The 16,938-nt window shown below is 40.2% G+C and overlaps 1 protein-coding gene across 5 annotated transcripts in view; it reads right to left on the reverse strand.

The window, feature by feature from the left end:
• The window catches only part of LOC131027437 (zinc protease PQQL-like), a 280,047-nt gene that overhangs the window by 170,708 nt on the left and 92,401 nt on the right, over window positions 1–16,938 (reverse strand). For all 5 annotated transcript variants that reach the window (XR_009102496.2, XR_009372379.1, XM_057957497.2 and 2 more), the window contains exon 8: window positions 13,180–13,249. Coding sequence is in view for 3 of the 5 variants with exons in the window: in XM_057957497.2 (XP_057813480.1) it covers window positions 13,180–13,249 (70 nt within the window). In the remaining 2 variants the exon portion in view is untranslated. The remainder of the gene's footprint in view (window positions 1–13,179; window positions 13,250–16,938) is intronic.

The raw sequence follows: 16,938 nt of genomic DNA on the forward strand, positions 1-16,938 counted from the left end.
GGGATGATTAGAGGAATCCGGCCATTGAGTCATGAGTCATTAGTATTACTATCTAGTATTTACTATTTTGTTTTTGAAGTTTGAAGTTTGAACATTGTTGATTTTAATCATGAATCATCATTATGAAATTTTGAAAATTGTCGTTTCAATGTCAATATTTTGATTTTCACTATTAAAAACTACTGCTAATTAAATGTTGATAGCTTAATTGTTAATAATAATAGGTTACTACTTACTAGTTTATAACTTAATGTTCAAAGTTCAATACAATCATCTTAAGATTCAGGGCAATTTTTATATTCAATAATTCAGGCAATTTTTCAGACATGTGCAGGCACAGTGTTCACACCCTATTGACATCATACTGTATCTATGATCATATCAAGTATGTGAGTATGCATACAAAGGTAGGGAGGGTGGCATATCCTAGAATGCTACTTTTTGGATAACTTAAATTAAATTCTTAAACTATTCCCTTGCACAACCCCTTTTAGCCTATAGGAAACTAAATTATTGGAATGAGTCTTCAATAAGTTATGCTTGGAAAGGGGACATGACAGTAAATTTTTCAACCTCATTATTTCGTGTAGATTCTGTGAACCCTCTCAAAGGCAGTTCACAAAACCAGTTGTCTCTGTAGTTTTGTGATACTAGAAATTAACACTACTAGCAAGTTGTTGATGTGTCTAAAGTCGCATTGCTGCAAACTCCATACGGCCAACGCAGAATAGAAAAAACTTGTTGAGTATCCTATCCACTCTTGAGATAAGGAAATCCCTAGTGCTATTTTCTACGTTTGATCAAAGGGGACAACCTCAAGGTTTCGTTTGTCAAGTCTTGACTACAGGATTACTCAGTGGTTTGATGTGTTTTTGCTAGAAACACAAGGGGACTTACGGTAAAATAGGCAATTGCTGGATGAGTTCCCTAGAACTTTAATAGTCTTGCTTATCGAATGGTTTCAATTGGGTTGATATTGCTTTCAGCAGGACTGCAGATTCTCTTGGTAAAAAAAAGGGGAAAAAAGAGGGATAGAGAGAGATAGAGAGATACAAAAAGTATAAATTTTAACTAAGATAGCAGATTCAGTAAACAGACAGACACCTCCAAATAACTAGATTAAGCATTACCAGCCATTTAAGCACAATACTTGCATCAATCTAGTGCGATCTTCAAGGGAAAACTGAATTTTCATGCTATTAAATGCAACATCAGAACTTTGACATTCATTCAGTGAGCATTCAATAACCGAACTAAGCATATGAAAGGTTCAAATTAACCATGCAGAAGGAAAGACAATCAGCCATTCCCTAACGGTATGAACAGCGAGGATTCTATTAGATGTTCACTTAGAAAATACTATATAAAGGAAAGAAACATAACTGAAAATTCTAGATTAATGAAGAAGGAGACCATGCACTCACAAGGAAACTTGAAACGGTCTTAACTTTGCATTAAATCCTGTAAATTTCGCCAGAGCTTCAACAACAATCCAAGAACTTCTTACAAAATGAGGGAAAACCAGTCCCTTAAATAGGCTTCAAAAATGGATGAATGGCCAAGATTTAATCTAAACAAATGGCCTGGATTCATCCATAAAACATGGCTGCCCATACCCATAAATGGGAGGCAAATATCAGCAACTACCCCAAAAGGAGCAATAACTACCCAAAAAGGTAATTAAAACTTATCCAAAAAAAAAATCCAAAAAGGGCTTACACATAAAGTTTTACATTTAGTTGACTTGGAAGTCAAACATGACCCTTTGGCCAAAAAGTGCCCTTTTCAAAATTAAAAAAGGAAAAAACACTTTAGGAGAGCACTTTTCCTTTTCCAGCTCTAGATTCTTCGGTGATGAACTCGACTTCGTCCTGCAAATATTCTCCCCAGATATCCCAATCAACTACACGTTCTACCTGAACGTAGTCCTGAAATCTCAAGCATAACTTGAATAATTCGGTTGTTGGCCGCATAGGTGGATTAAACATTTTGTAACGGATACCTTGTAGGAGGCCATCTAAATTCTCCAGTTCCTCTCTCCAGTATGACTTGTGATTCTCGAAACATGATATGTTTGCTTGAAGCTCAGAAGGAAAATCTAGATCCCCTAGGGAGTATGTGATTTTGGGAATGAGCAGGTCCTCCCACTGCGGCTACACCTCACTATCCTCCGTGTTGTTCTTCCAACCAGGAACCATGGACTTGAGGATCCTCTCACCAAGGTCCTTCACATTTGATAAAGTGTCATCGCACTTATCATGCATTTTATTGATACTATCCCTCATGTCGTCCTTCATGTTGAGGGTCCAGTACCAGTCTTTGAAGGTACTGACGCTATAAAGATTTAGGATAGCGTCAACAACAGGGATTTGAGAACACGTCCAGAATAGAGCTCTAACAAGGGGCAAAGTCTTGGCCATTGCCTCATGAATGTTATAGCATTCTTTCTTTAGTTTACACATTTTGATAACAATAGTTTCCCTATGGAGGGCTATTTCGCGCAGATCCTCAAAGATTCACTCCCCTCTCTCTTTAATGCCATGCATCCATTCCCTGACGGCCTTTGTAGTATCTCGTACTCCTTCAAATCCTGTTGTGGTCCTCTGTGCCAATCCCATCGGGGGAATGTGGGATTCGGATGCATTGTGTAATGGTCTCAGGAGTTGATCGATGTACCCTTCGGCCTGTTCAACACGAGCTCGATACATGTTATTTTCAGTTGTTATTTCTTCAAGTTGCCTGAGTATGTTCTGTACTGAATCCTTGAATTCCTCCTTTTCCTATTCCTTAGTGGCTCGTCCGATAGGGACGGTTGTGATGCTATAGTCTGCCAGTGTGATCTAATCTGTTGGCTTGTCTACAGGCGGGGTGGCGATGTGAAGAGTGCGGTTCCTTTGCTCATCTCTGGTCATCCTGGAATATGCCTTGGGCTTTTTCTTCCCCTTGGCTTTAGCTTGATCTATACGTGAGAAGATATCCTCCAAATCGACGGTTGGCTTTGTGGCGGCCTTGCGCTGAGCTCGGGCAATTAACCATTCTTGAGGTACAGCCTAGGCTGATGCTATGGTTAAATTTGCACTCTGTTCTTTGATGTTTTCAGCCGACTCATCACAAATTTGCAGCTGCTCGGTTACGGGAGGAGTGGAGGAGGTGTCAAGTTGTTTGCTCGCAACAGAGTTTTCTCCCACTTCACTGAACAATTGTCTGGTGCCTTCGTGTGATGGTTTCTCTTCATCTTTTCGAGCTCACGAGTCTCCTCTGTTCTTTGCTCTCCTTCAACGGTAGAGTCATCTTTGGTAGTATTATGGAGCCGCAATTCATGGCGGCTCTATTGGGTGGGTTCATGCACTTCAATCCCCTGGATGGATGGAATTTCTCCTTCCTCAATTTGGTTACCCGGCTCGGCTGATTCAATAGCTCTTAGCTCAGCGTCTAGCATGTCGAGTGCGGGAGGGTCATCAACTCCAAATGCATCAATGTCACTCTGGGAAGGCAGAGTAGGTATATAGTCTAGTTCTACTACATCGTCGGACGAACTAGGGTCCTTTGACGATGAAGTGACCTTTGGTCTCCTAACAGGAATCTTCTCCCTTCTTGTTCTCTTGCATGTCCAAGTTCCTCTACTGGCTTTAGCCTTCTTCCTTTTCTCAGGCTTTTCAATTTCTTCCCTAGGTGCACTGGAAGTTCCCTCATCTTCAGAGGACTGAGAATCAAGGCTACCCATTAAGTGGTAAGTGAATTGGACTCCTTCATGAATTAGTCGCTCAATCTGCTGATACAGCCATTGGTCTGTCTATCTTCCTGGGGCTGCCATGACTGCTTCAAAATCAGTAATTGGGTCTTGCGACCAATCAACGCCTGGTAAAAGATGCCTTACTGCCTCAAATTCCCGGACCTGCAGACAATTTCTTGAATCTGTGAGTTGATCTGGGACCCGACGATACTCATAGAGTCACATTTGTCGCACACTCAGCCTTGAATATTCACGCCTCCGGACCTCATAGTCATCAAAGCAATTTTTCCAATAATCTTCAACTGATTCCTTTGCTCTATACCACCTACTATAGGCTCTCTTTGCCAGATTGTCGTGATCGAAGCATTTCCTTGGAAAATGCTCCTGTAGGCCATAGGAGGCCAACTCTGCTAAGGATTCCTCCGCCTGGGATGGGGTCTTTAGATGGACATCTTTGGTTGACTATAATCATGGGGAATGCGAATCCAGCCTACTTGTTGTCTCTGAGTAAGCGGTCGGCTGGATGTGACTGCCTTGCGAGCTCCATAAGAACTATCTTGTCGATTGGGTACCGTGGAAGCCGGAGAGGGGCACCATGAAAGCCAGCTATCCGGATATAGGAGAACCTTGGGAACTAGATGAACCAGGCTCCGTATCTCTGTACTAGAATAGTAGCTTGCTCTGAGAACCTTATGTGCAATCCTCCCTGCATAAGCCTGACCTAGCGCATTGTGAAGGTGTCATTGACGCACTCATACTAGCCAACTGCATAAGCCGAGCTGTTCTTTTCTCTCTGAGCTATATCCTGATAGTGAAGCTGTGGGTAACAATCATATACCTTTACTTGGTTAGGTCCATTCCCAATTTCACCTTTCATTATTAATCCTGACAGTGGTTGGTTCCTGGCGAACATATAGACCAAATAGGAGGTCATAGTGAAGTACTTCTTTGTCTCGAGTTCGATTAGCTAAGTGTGGATGTTGTCGCTTATAATCTAGGCCCAGTCAAACTTGGACTTCCCAGCAAAGACTTGCTCTGTGAAATAAAACATCACCTCTTCAAAGTAGTTGGATTTGGGAAGTCCCATAACCCTGCTGAGCAATCTGACCATGTCTCCATGCTCATTGTGAAAGTCACTTCTTGGGTCTTTTTCCCAATTCTGACGCTTGGAGGTCTTCTCTCCCTGTACCACTCTTCATTAATCGGTGTTCTGCATCTGGCAAGGTTCATATCATACGCCCCCTGCGTTTCATCTATGGTCGTGGCTGTGGGATTGTTTGGGAAGGGAATGTTGAATGCATCGCCAATGGCTTCAGGAGTGAAATTAGCGAGGACCATGTCCTCGAGGAGCACCAATCTAGAATCGGGTTGGTAATATCGGGCAGCCTCCACTACTAGCTCATAGTTTTGCACTGCTAGGGGAAATCGTGTTGCTTGGGTGATGCCACTTTCCATCATTTGTTTAGGCCTGCTGTAGACATTAGGGGAGAAGACTCGGCTTCTGAAATCTTGGATATCGATATGGCCAAGTTCAGTATCACCGACATTGTCCCAGACACTCTGAACTTTTGACTCCCTCAGTCCCCCTCTTTGATACTGGTACTTCATCCTTTCGACTCGACGAGGGATATCTGATTTGGATGCTCGTGATGTCTCGGTTGTGGCAGGTGTCTTTGATGATTCTATTGCTGATTTAGGCATTTATCCTGCACAGTCGGACGCGGATTACGAGGAGATAAAAAGGAAGTAAAGCGGGTTAGATAAAGAATATGCCAGCATTCAAGGATTAATTCAAAAATTGAATTGGAAACAACATGATATTGTTCGCTAAAAGCTTGATTGATTTAAACATGAATAGTTATGAAGCTTTCGACTGCGGATTTATACTTAGGCATTTTCAGGATCGATTTTCAAAATTGGACAAAGCTTGAGAAATTTTCCTAAGTTTGAAAATGCAATTTCTGGTTAAATCTTAGGAGTAAATTCTGATTTCGATTGCTTTGCATGACGCCTTATAAATGGAAAAATGCGACTTGAAGACTTAAGCATTTTAATCAATTTTTGCACAGACATCCATCCAATTTGTAAATATTTCAGACAATTGAAAGAGGTAGAGCACACTTACCTAGTGAAAATGGATGGCGAGAATTTGCACGATTTGCCCTGCAAGAATGAATTCCAAATTTTGAATGGGAGGGTCTGCGATTATGAATTTCAACGGTCAACTTTCTAATTCAAATTTTCACGGCTATGGTTTGAAAAGAATTTGCAATCTTTTATTTTGAATTTGGATTTGAGACTTAGCGATTTTAATTACCTTGGCGATATGGGCGATTTGCTTCTGTGATTTGCAACCTTGGGCGTTTTGCATGTTTAACCCGGGTAACTTAGTTGAAACGTGATTTTGAAAAGGGGCTGCGGATGGAAAACTTCGGTGAATCGGAGAGTTTTGAAAACCATTTAACACTTTAAACCCTCTTTCGTATTTACCCTAAATCGTGGTTTTCGGCATCCATAGGCATTTCACCAATTTTCCTTTCACACACTCTCACCCTATAATGCGATTTTCGGCGCTTTGTTAAACTTCGGCGGATTGGGGCTATTTTCAACTTTCAAACACTTTGCATTTACCCTTGGTCACGCGAAGTTCGGCGCTTGGGCATGGTTCGTCAAACTTCAAACTTTTCTCTCCTATCCCCTAGAATGCGGATTTCGGCGATAATAAGCATTTTGCAAACTTCGGTAGATTTAGGAGCTATGCTAACTTCGGCAATTTTTATTTGTTTGAAAACCTGAGACCTTTGGTGGCCTTTGCCAATTCTATCCCTTTCGCGTTTTTTATTAGAAAGTGCGAACTTCGGCAATTTTAGCCCTTTTCGCGAACTTCAGATTTCTTACATTTTGGCCCAAAGGTCCGAAATTCGGCCGTTTTGGCCATTTTGGCAACCTTTTTAATTTTCTGGAATTTCAGCCCAAAAGTCCGAAATTCGCCCCTTTTGGGCATTTTGGCGACTTTTTAACTTTTCCTCATTTCGGCCTTGTTGACGTGTTTTTTGTACACAATCATACACAGAATAAAATACCCAAAGGCATCTTATCCTCTCTTGAATAAAGTCTCTAACTGCTGAAGATATCGCAAGAAGGATCAGTTAGGGTGACTCCAATGTTCTTGTAAGTAGGGTCTCTACGTGTGGATAAGCACCAGTGGTCGTTGTGATTGCTGTGTCATCAAGGGGCCTTACATTTCCGAAGAATTTCCTAAACTAAACAAGCTCTCAAAAAATATCAAAAGAGTAGGGTTTGCAAGAGATCTAGTCTAGTCTAACCCTAAGAATGACTCAATGTGGACGAGACTTGGCGAGATTCTACCAACTTCAATATTGCCATAAATTAACAACTCAATTGAAATTGATGCGATCTTCTAAGGTAACAAATGATTTTCAATACATCAAGGATCAAGGACACTACCATGAAGGCACATATCCAAGATACAACAACGATTGAAGGTTTAAGTGATTCAAGTATCTCCAGTTGACCACGCAAGGCGTTCCTACAATCAGCAAGAAGCTAGTGGTTTGGAAAGTGAAGCTCACCAAAGATCAAATCCAACACTTTGTCCTTCAAACTAAAACTACTTTGATTGAGAATGATTCAAGAAAATGAACAACCATGAAGATGACTACAAGAATTGCAATAAAACACCATAACTTCAATATTTTATTGATCTCAAAGCCATCATGTACAACAATTGTTTGAAATTCCTTCCTCAAAGCTCAATCTTGCTACAAAAGTAACTTGCTTCTAAACTCTAATATCTCTCTAATTCTCTAATACATCATTATTACAAAATGAAAGAAGTGAGGGTATAAATAGCATCCTCAATTACAATGAACGGTCCAGATCGAAAGAAGATCAATGGCCAAGATTGTGACACCTAAACCCTAATTAGGGTTTATTACAAATAGCCCCCTTTTTACTGAACAATATTAAATGCATAGCCAAATATTAAATTTGGCACAAAAATCTAGGAGACATAGACCAATGACAATTAAGGTGCCATGTCATCTATAACAACCTCTCATCTAGAATCTTATTCCCTTTCCAATGCTCCTTTTTAGCATATGCAATGAATCTTGATACGATTCCTTCGATCTCAGCAATTGGAATCTCGGGAAGATTCCTCATTCTTTCTTCCAAGTGGATGACTTGATCAAATGCCTTGAGAAGAGCAGCGTCCCATTCAGGTTCAAGTTCTTTGGTCTTCTCAATCAGGAGCATGATAGCAAACATCTGGTCCCGTTGCTCATCAGTGATAACATTAGCATCCTTGCAAAAGATGACCTTGACCCTTTCCTCCAATTCCTGCAAATCCACATCTGTCTCAACTTCGATCCTCCTGCCAAGAATGGTACGTAGTACCTCAAATACTCTGTCCTGGATTGGGTGGATAACCTCCTCAACATGACTGCATCTAGTACTGATATCCTCGAAGAGAACTTCCTTCATCTGGAGTAAGGTTGACCACTGAAGTAAACTATGAGGTCCTCCATCCATTATCTTTTCCTGCACTAGGACCTTCCTTGATGTTTGTCTGATTACTTGCAAGACAGGAATGATAACATCTTTAGTATGAGCAAAGGCAGCTACCGTTATCATCAAGTTGTGGATGATCTCAAGAACCTGGATAGCCCTATGAATAGTCTGCATCATCCTTGTTGCAAATTCCATAGCAACTGTATGAGATTTGTCAATCCATGAGCTCATAAGCTGGACCAAACTCCTGACTCTCTCTGCCTCACCAATTGATTGAAGGGGAAGTGCCTGCACAGGAGATCTTGCTGGATCCTGACGTCCCAAAGGCTGATTGAGATGGCTGAAATATGTTCTCCATGCACCGACCTCTCTCTAAAGCTTTCTATTTTACTCCATTTCTTCCCTAAGCTTGTCCTTCAATGCCTCAAATGAATCGGTGGCATCATCTAATGTCTGCTCGGCTGTGAGTGGACCAAGCTCAAATGTTTCTACATCATATTCCTCTGCAAGGATCTCACCTTCATACTTGTCTACTGCCGGTGTAGCTATCTGCAATTTCCTAGATCCAGTCTCATCTCGGATCATCTTGGACATCCTAGTAGCCTTCCTCTTCTCTGTCACTTCCTGGGAATGTCCAACAAGGCTCTCTAAATCAATCACATTGTCCTCATCTTCAATCACAATCACCCTTGTTAGTCTTTCCTTTAACCAATCTGGGATGGCAGATCTTGTTTCTTTAACCTGTATCTCCTTAGGCATTATTTATTCTTCTCTGGGAGGAGATGTTACTTCGTTATCTTCTTTATCTTCATGCAACTCATTATCTTGGAGAGATCTACCTGGTGACCTTCGAGGTGCCTGTCCTTCTTTATCATTTTGCACCATTGATTCCATAGACTCTTCTATCTCAAATGTCCTCTTCTCTTGTCGAGAAGATGTGCCGGATGAACGATCTCGGTTGGCCTCTTGCTTCTTCTTGGAAGATTCTCTTTTTTCAGGTCTCTCTTTCCTCTTCGAGCCTCTTGGATGGAGATTGCCTTCGCTTACACTTCGAAGGTTGCCTTCACTTGCATTTCTGGGATTAGGATTACCTTCGCTTACACTTGCTCCTTGTCTTCCAAAATCGCATGTGAAAAGATGATAAAATGATGATTAAAAATGCAATAACTCACCTCCCCTTTATAGGCGCTCACCTCCTTAATTACCTCTAGGCCGACTTTTGGAAATAAGGCAAAATAAAAACAAAAAATTAAATAAAAATCAAGGCCGACTTTGTTAAAATATGGAAAATAAAACCCAAGCACCCCAATTTATTTATTTAAAATAATAATTAATTAATTAATTGCCTTCGTAATTAATAGTTCGATTTTTAAAAGGCAAAATTAATTAATTAAATGTTTTGTGCGCAATTTTAAATGCTAATTTTAATTGAATATTTCAAATTTTATTGATTTTTAGCATTTAATGTAATTTGAAAATTTTATTGGCGCCAAAACATGGGAGATGTATGGGATACAAACCATATCGCTCTGGTCCCTGGGAGAGGGACAGGAGTGATTTAGCATTTTGCTCTTGAATTTCTCGCCTTTTACGTTCAAAACCACATCTCTTACGTTGAAACTGGCATCTTCATTGGGAATCCTGAACTTGATTGATTCAATGTTGTAAATGAATGCCCCTTAGATCATTTTCGCTCTGGTCCCTGTCTGAGGGACAGGAGCGAACTTGACATTCTAGCTCAAATTTGTCACCTTTTAATCTTAACTCCTTGTTCATTACCTTTCAAATGACGTTTTCAACCTTGTGTAACTTTGATTTGATGTGATCTTTCGGAAAGAATGATTGATTTTATGAATATCGCCTTGGTCCTTGACTGAAGGACAGGAGCGAACTTGCCTCTTTGCTCAAGTTGGTCATCTTTTGACGTTTGGTTCCTTGCTTATCATCTTCTCAAAAACATTTTTGACCTTGTGCGACCTTGCCTTGACGTGGTTTTTGAAAGAAATGACCAATCCAGTGAATATCGCCCTGGTCCTTGACTGAAGGACAGGAGCGAACTTTATTCTATGGTGCAAATCCTCCATCATATTGATATCAAATTGTCTTCAAGGCGTAAAATGATGTCCTTTATTCCTTCTTGAACGTATGAAATGGGAGTGACATTCAACATTTAAGCACATTTAGACATTTCGCTCTGGTCCCTAGGAGAGGGACAGGAGCGATCTTGAGTAATTTCATTACTTTTCATTGTCTTTGCAACTTTGTTTCTCTCGAAGTACCTTCAAAACATCATTGCCCCCATGTACCTTGGCTTGGAGTGGTTTAAACTTGGAGGGAAGGCAAAATAACCAAGATTTCGCCCTGGTCTCTGGCTAAGGGACAGGAACGAACTTGCACTTGTAGGCTCATTCTTGCTTTGCCAACGCTTAAAACTATCTTCAACGGACTCGTCATGTTCCCTTTCACTTATCTTTGACACGAAATTCACTTTAACTTGGCGAGAAATTTGTCTAAGGAAGAAATCGCTCTGGTCCCTGGCAGAGGGACAGGAGCGCCTAGGACAATATGAGCTTCTCTTGGCGTTTTGTAATCTTCAAATTATCTTCAATGGATTCGTTACGCCTCCTTTGCTTGCCTCAAACTTAACACTCACTTGATCTTCGCCCAAAAACTTGTCTTATAAGGAAAATCGCTTTGGTCCCTGAGAGAGGGACGGGAGCTACCATTAAAATTCGCCCTGGTCCCTGGCAGAGGGACAGGAGCGATTTTGCTTCTAGGGCCAATTTTCCTCACGATGGCACTTTTAAGTTATATTCAACCGATAAAATGTACCTCCTTTGTTCTTCTCAAATCGTGAAATCGTTCAAATCTTTCAAGGACAAGGCAATTTTGGATTTCAAGGTCCGGTCCTTCAGTGAGGGACAGGAGCGATTTTTGTTCCTGGCACATTTCCTTGTTTGCGAATTTCTTCAAATTATATTCAATGGAAAGAACATGCCCCCCTTTATCTCTTCCAATCCAAAAATCGTCTTGATCCTGCAAGGACAGTGAAATTTTGAGAAACAAGCTCCGGTCCTTCAGTGAGGGACAGGAGCGATTTTTGTCCTTGAGGGCAAATGTTCAACTTTTCTTGCAAACGATTAAGTCTGGAGGCCTCATCATGTTGATTTCACCTTTCATTATGTCCTTAGCGCTTTAGTTTGATCAAAATGAGGTCAAAATGATCCAAGCAAGACATTTCGCCCTGGTCCCTGACTGAGGGACAGGAGCGATTTGGCCTAAAACTCCAAAAATTTGCCATTTTCGAATCTCAAAATCTTCAAAGCTTTCAATTTACGTTCAACCGCATCTCCTGGCAACCCTGGACAAGACAAATGAAACAAATTAATAACCAGGATGCATAAAATATCATTTTCGCCCTGGTCCCTGGCTGAGGGACAGGAGCGAACTTGCTTCCCTAGGCCAAAATATCATGATTTTAAGACCTCAAATACTTCACAAGGCAAAAATAAGACTTTTCCAATGCCCGGAATCAATTATCAAAATTTTCAAAACTTGGTCACAAATCACCGGACAAAAGTTCACAATTCCATCATTAACACTTAGGCAAAATTTGGACTCGCATTCGAAATTCCGACTGAACCTAGACAGACTCACTTGACCTCCGACGAATTCACCCTATTTCAAAATTGCATCTTACGGGAGGAAGCTCAACAATAGCTCTCAAAATTGACTAGACTCTGGCTTGAAAACACTAAAACGGAAACCCTAAGGCTTGACCTTAGTCCAGACGACTGACTCACTAACCCAAAACCCTAAAAAGCAGAGAGAAAAACAGGCAAAACGAGCAAAAAGAGGGGATCCCCATTTTAATGGGACGATGTGTGAAATGGTCACAACAGGCCCTAAGGTCCAAATTTCGGCCCTTTTGGCCATTGTGCAAAGGTTTCTAATTTTCTGGCATTTTAACCTGAAGGTTCGAAATTTTGCCCCTTTTGGGCATTTTGACAACTTTGGCACCTTGAGGCACTTTAAAGATTTCGCCCTTCTTTTGCCTTTCAACTGGCGAGAATCGCCATTCATTCGAATCTCGTGGATTTGTAAAAACAAACATCATGTAACCTCTCTCATTCTTATACAAAAATCGGCAACTTTGGGTCCTCGTGCGACCTTCAGACGCGCTGTTCTTTACTTGGCGAACTTCGCCAGTCTCCATCCTACGCCCATTTAAGGCGTCTTTACAAGCTTAAACAATCTCTTGGAATTCGTGCCTGAGGGCTCGACTGACCATACAGATCACCAGCTCCTTCGCACAACATCATCATCTTACGGACTGATCGCGGGCTCGCTCAAAAGGACGCGAGAGGCTTTGCGAGGAACTCAACAGGGCGAAGACGGAAAGGCCCAAAAAAGGAAGGGGGACCCTGTCGGCGACAGGGAGCGTGTGCAACGCACAACACAAGCACATTAGAAACTAATGACCTAAAAATGGGGTGTAGGAAATGATACCATACAATTTTAGCCTATTCTAATCAAGCACAAGAACACTAGACAAAATGCAAGACCAGCTTATGAACACAGTCACATTTAGATTCATGAATAGGTGTAGTGCTTAGATATAAGTTTGATAATCAATTTCATAAGATAGTTGAACAGCCTAAATACAGTCTAAATTTCTTAATAAGCATTATAGAATCACCCCCAACAAATGGATGGTTCCTTTATTTACAGATATCACAATGTTTTCCAGACACAAGTTAGACAACTTCACAGTACCCCACAACTAAAGCCTCTTTAGTAAACATCACAGCACACTTTCTTCTTTAAGCAGAGTCTCAACTGCTATTAAAAAAGGAAACCAGGGAAAATGAAAAATAACGTACAAGGTGGCCTTTTATATACATTATACTTACGGGGTAGAAGAGTTTTTTGTAGCTGTGCCTCATAGTCAATCCCCACGACAGGTTCTCCACGAAAAAAATGCTGCAATATACTACAAAAGTCAGAAAAAAGATTGTATAGCTAAAACTAAAAAACTCGATACATATATCATCTATAAGCATAAAAAACAGCAGTCAAAAAGTTATTAAAACATTTGGCTGCAACCAGTAACAGTAACAGAAAATGGTATCATGTCTCTGCCTTCTTCTAACCATATGTACTCCACTTAAAGCTTGAGTAAAACCTCTTCATTATTCATAAAATTGTCACTTATATTCAATAATAAACAAATTAATCACATATACTCACAGAATACATCCCTATCATAAATAAATAGCCCATATGTGCATATTAAATACATACAAAACAACAACAATGGCTTACTTGTCATATATTAATACATTTATATTTGTGATATTTGGCTCTAGCAAAACATGGTTCAGCCTAACCTGAACAAATTTTAAGACAGCAATCAAACAGAAATTATCTCTAAATCCCTCCGAACCACAGTGTTTAAGGAGCTAGTCTAAAATGATCTTCAATCTTCACCAAAGTATCCTTTCAGGAGATGCTGCTTCAATTTTTCAATGTCTTAAATCTCCCTCCAATGGTAATATGTCCTTAACATGCTAGTCCAATGCATGATGTTCTCTATTATAATGGTCTTGCGTACACTGTAAAATGTTATTGTTAATGCATGCATTGTGCAGAGTCACTAATGTTGTTATCAGTGTTGACTCGGATAGTGAAAATTGTAAGGTTGTTATAAAAAGATAGACCAACAGTTGTGTCTGAACCAAAAAAAGTTGTTCCTTGAAATAGCACTTCTGTCAAGGAATGAATGCTCATTTTATGACAGTCCTTGTATTGCTAAGCATTGTGTTGAGTGCTGCCAACAAAGTAAAACCATCATTCTATATATTTGTAATGTCCTCTTCTCAATCCTAGTCAATATGGTGACCTTTAGCCTATTTACTGAGTTCTCGTAGGCTAATTGGTATTGGTAAGCAGACTCCAAGGATCTTCGAGAGCACAGGTTCAGTCTGTTCTAGTTTTTCTTGTTGGCATTGAGCTCAGTTGGCATTATGGATTGCAATGACACCTTCAAAAGCGTTTTTCAGCTCCTGGAGTTTTCTTTCAAACTACCTTGAGAGCACGTCTATTTTTAGTAAGTCTCTGAGCTGCCACTAATCACCATCCTACTACTTCAATTACTTCATGGCATGATAAGAATAGGATTCTGAAAACTTAAGTACAACTCGGGTTTTGTAATGTCCCTAGATAGTTCTCTAAGTATTCTTGCCTATTATTGTTCAAACTCTGTAGTCAATTTGTTAGCACAAATGTGTCAATTGTGATTATTTTGTCAAGGCCTTGATTGAAACGATACAAGTGAAAGAACAAGTCATACAATTTCTCTCTCATATAAGATATCTGACAAAAACCTATAAAGATTACTGAATCGATGTATTCCCTTTTTTAATTATTACAAGTGTTAGGAATATTCATAGAGTTGGTAGACCTGAGTTGCTGATATATAAAGTATTTGCAATCAGTTAAAGCGGTTACTGATCTGCTCAAAATATTTGTCAGAATCTGATCACTCTTCCTAAATACTTCCATATGACCATGCATTTTGAGCAGCTACGGATCAGGTTGTTACACCCGATCGCTCTGCCTATATTATTCCCTTATAACCCTGCGATGTCTGGGCGCTGTCTCTGCTTCAATTGACTCTTTACTTATGCATCCTGAGTTTGTAAATGGGTGGATAAATACCACCTTACTCGGCTGCTTAATGGCTCTCTGAGCACTTCAAATATGAATTAAATATACGAAAAACAAATCTTCAATCCTTATGGAAGAACTTGTGATTACCTTTAAATACTCCACGATAAGCATGATATGAGAAGTTGTGTCTGACTTCCACATCCCTTTGCAATAATTAACTAATTTGTGCTCCTTCATTATAACTTAATTTGTCATTAGTTCATTAATTAATGCAGATCGGACTTATCCTTCTTGAAAAGTGATAAGGTGGAGCATAATCTCTTCTTTGGGGCTCAATTTATATTACTTCTTTGACAACGATTAAGTAATAGACTATTTGATTGTTCATGTGATTTGTAGTGTCTTCTTTGACAGTGGTTATGTGTAAGATGATCCATGCCTAGAATTGACCTGTTTATTCCCTCCCTTAGTAGTGTTGTGGCGTTTTCACACATCGCCCCATTGCAAATCGGGACCCCCACTTTTTGCTTTCTGGGGTTAGCCCTTTTGGTTTTGTTCTTAGTCGTTTTAGTGTCTTAGCCTTTGTATTGAATGGATTGAGTCAGGTGGATCTCCTCAAGAGGTAAGGTCAATTGAGTGATTAGGGGTTGTTTAGATCATTCCTAGGGTGTTTTTTGTGTACTATCCGGTCGCACTTCAAGTTGCTAAATCAAACCTTGGTTGAATGCATAATGTCCTCCTAGGTCCCATCCCTTACATGAAGGACAGAGAGAAATCGCCATAAGGAGTCTAGAATGTCATCTTGATCCTCAAATGTCCTGAAATTTGCCTACGTCTGGAATGTCATCTTGATCCTGAAATTTGACTAAGTCTGGAAAATTGAAGAATCCTCCAAAAACTAGATTTTGCATTATAACTCCTGGAGGTCTGAAACCACTCTCAAACATCCTGATATGTACTTGCCCTTGAAAAGTGATTTGAGGCAATGAAATGATAGAATTGAAGCTAAATCACAAATTTCACTCCTGACCCTTCCAAAGGGTCCAAAGCGAAATTCCTTATAGGTCCTGTCCTTGGCCAAGGCCCAAAGCGAAATCCTTTAGGCCTTTTTGGGGGTCAAATCAATGATGTCTTCAGGAGAGAGGGATTGAAAGGTCAAGTCTAAGACAAGGCTAAGTGAAAAGGAGTATGAATTGAGCCTAGACGATCAAATTCGCTCCTGACCCTTCCAAAGGTACAGGGGCGAATTCTCTACATCCCACCTCCAGTTTGGGTAGAATCCTTGGTTCAAGAGCTTTGCATAAGGAAGAATGACCTCATCCAAGCCTTAAGGACCTATAATCATGGTTTGAGCTAGTAGAAATGAGTAAACTTGATGAATTTGAACACAAATGTCAAATTCACTCCTGACCCTCTCTAAGGTACAGAAGCGAATTTCTTCTAAAAGTGTGTCTTTTCCTCCTAGCTTGAAGGGAAATTAATTCAAATATCTTCTTATTGATGATTTAAGGTGGAAAATATCATGTTAGAATAAATATACCATGTATTCTTAATCGTCCTTTTTTTGTTTTGCAGGTTAACAAAATTAAGATGGAGAAGGATCAGGGCATGACAATGGCGACCTATTCCAGCTCCATCATCATTAAGGACCCCTCAAATGCATGGAGAATTCAAAGTGTTTCAAAGTTGGAAGACCGCAAGTGTTCAAAGAGTTGTACGTAATAGACCAAGCTATCCTCAAGATCTTCATTCTAGCACACAAAGAAACCAAAAGATATCCGAAGAAAGAACTTACAAACACTTCAAGGCGAGGTGAGCTACCAAAGGAGGAGTGATCTGACCATAGGGAGGCTTCATCAAACATATGAGAGTCAAGGGGTTACATCATTCACTAAGTACCTCAAGGATGAAGGAAGATCAATTAAGGTCAATGCAAGGGCAAATGCAAGACAAGGTGGCATCCCAATCACTGTTCTTCCAGTCAGATAGCTCCACCTCAG

Source organism: Cryptomeria japonica, chromosome 4 (assembly GCF_030272615.1).
Source record: "Cryptomeria japonica chromosome 4, Sugi_1.0, whole genome shotgun sequence".
In the NCBI taxonomy this organism is placed as follows: domain Eukaryota; kingdom Viridiplantae; phylum Streptophyta; class Pinopsida; order Cupressales; family Cupressaceae; genus Cryptomeria; species Cryptomeria japonica.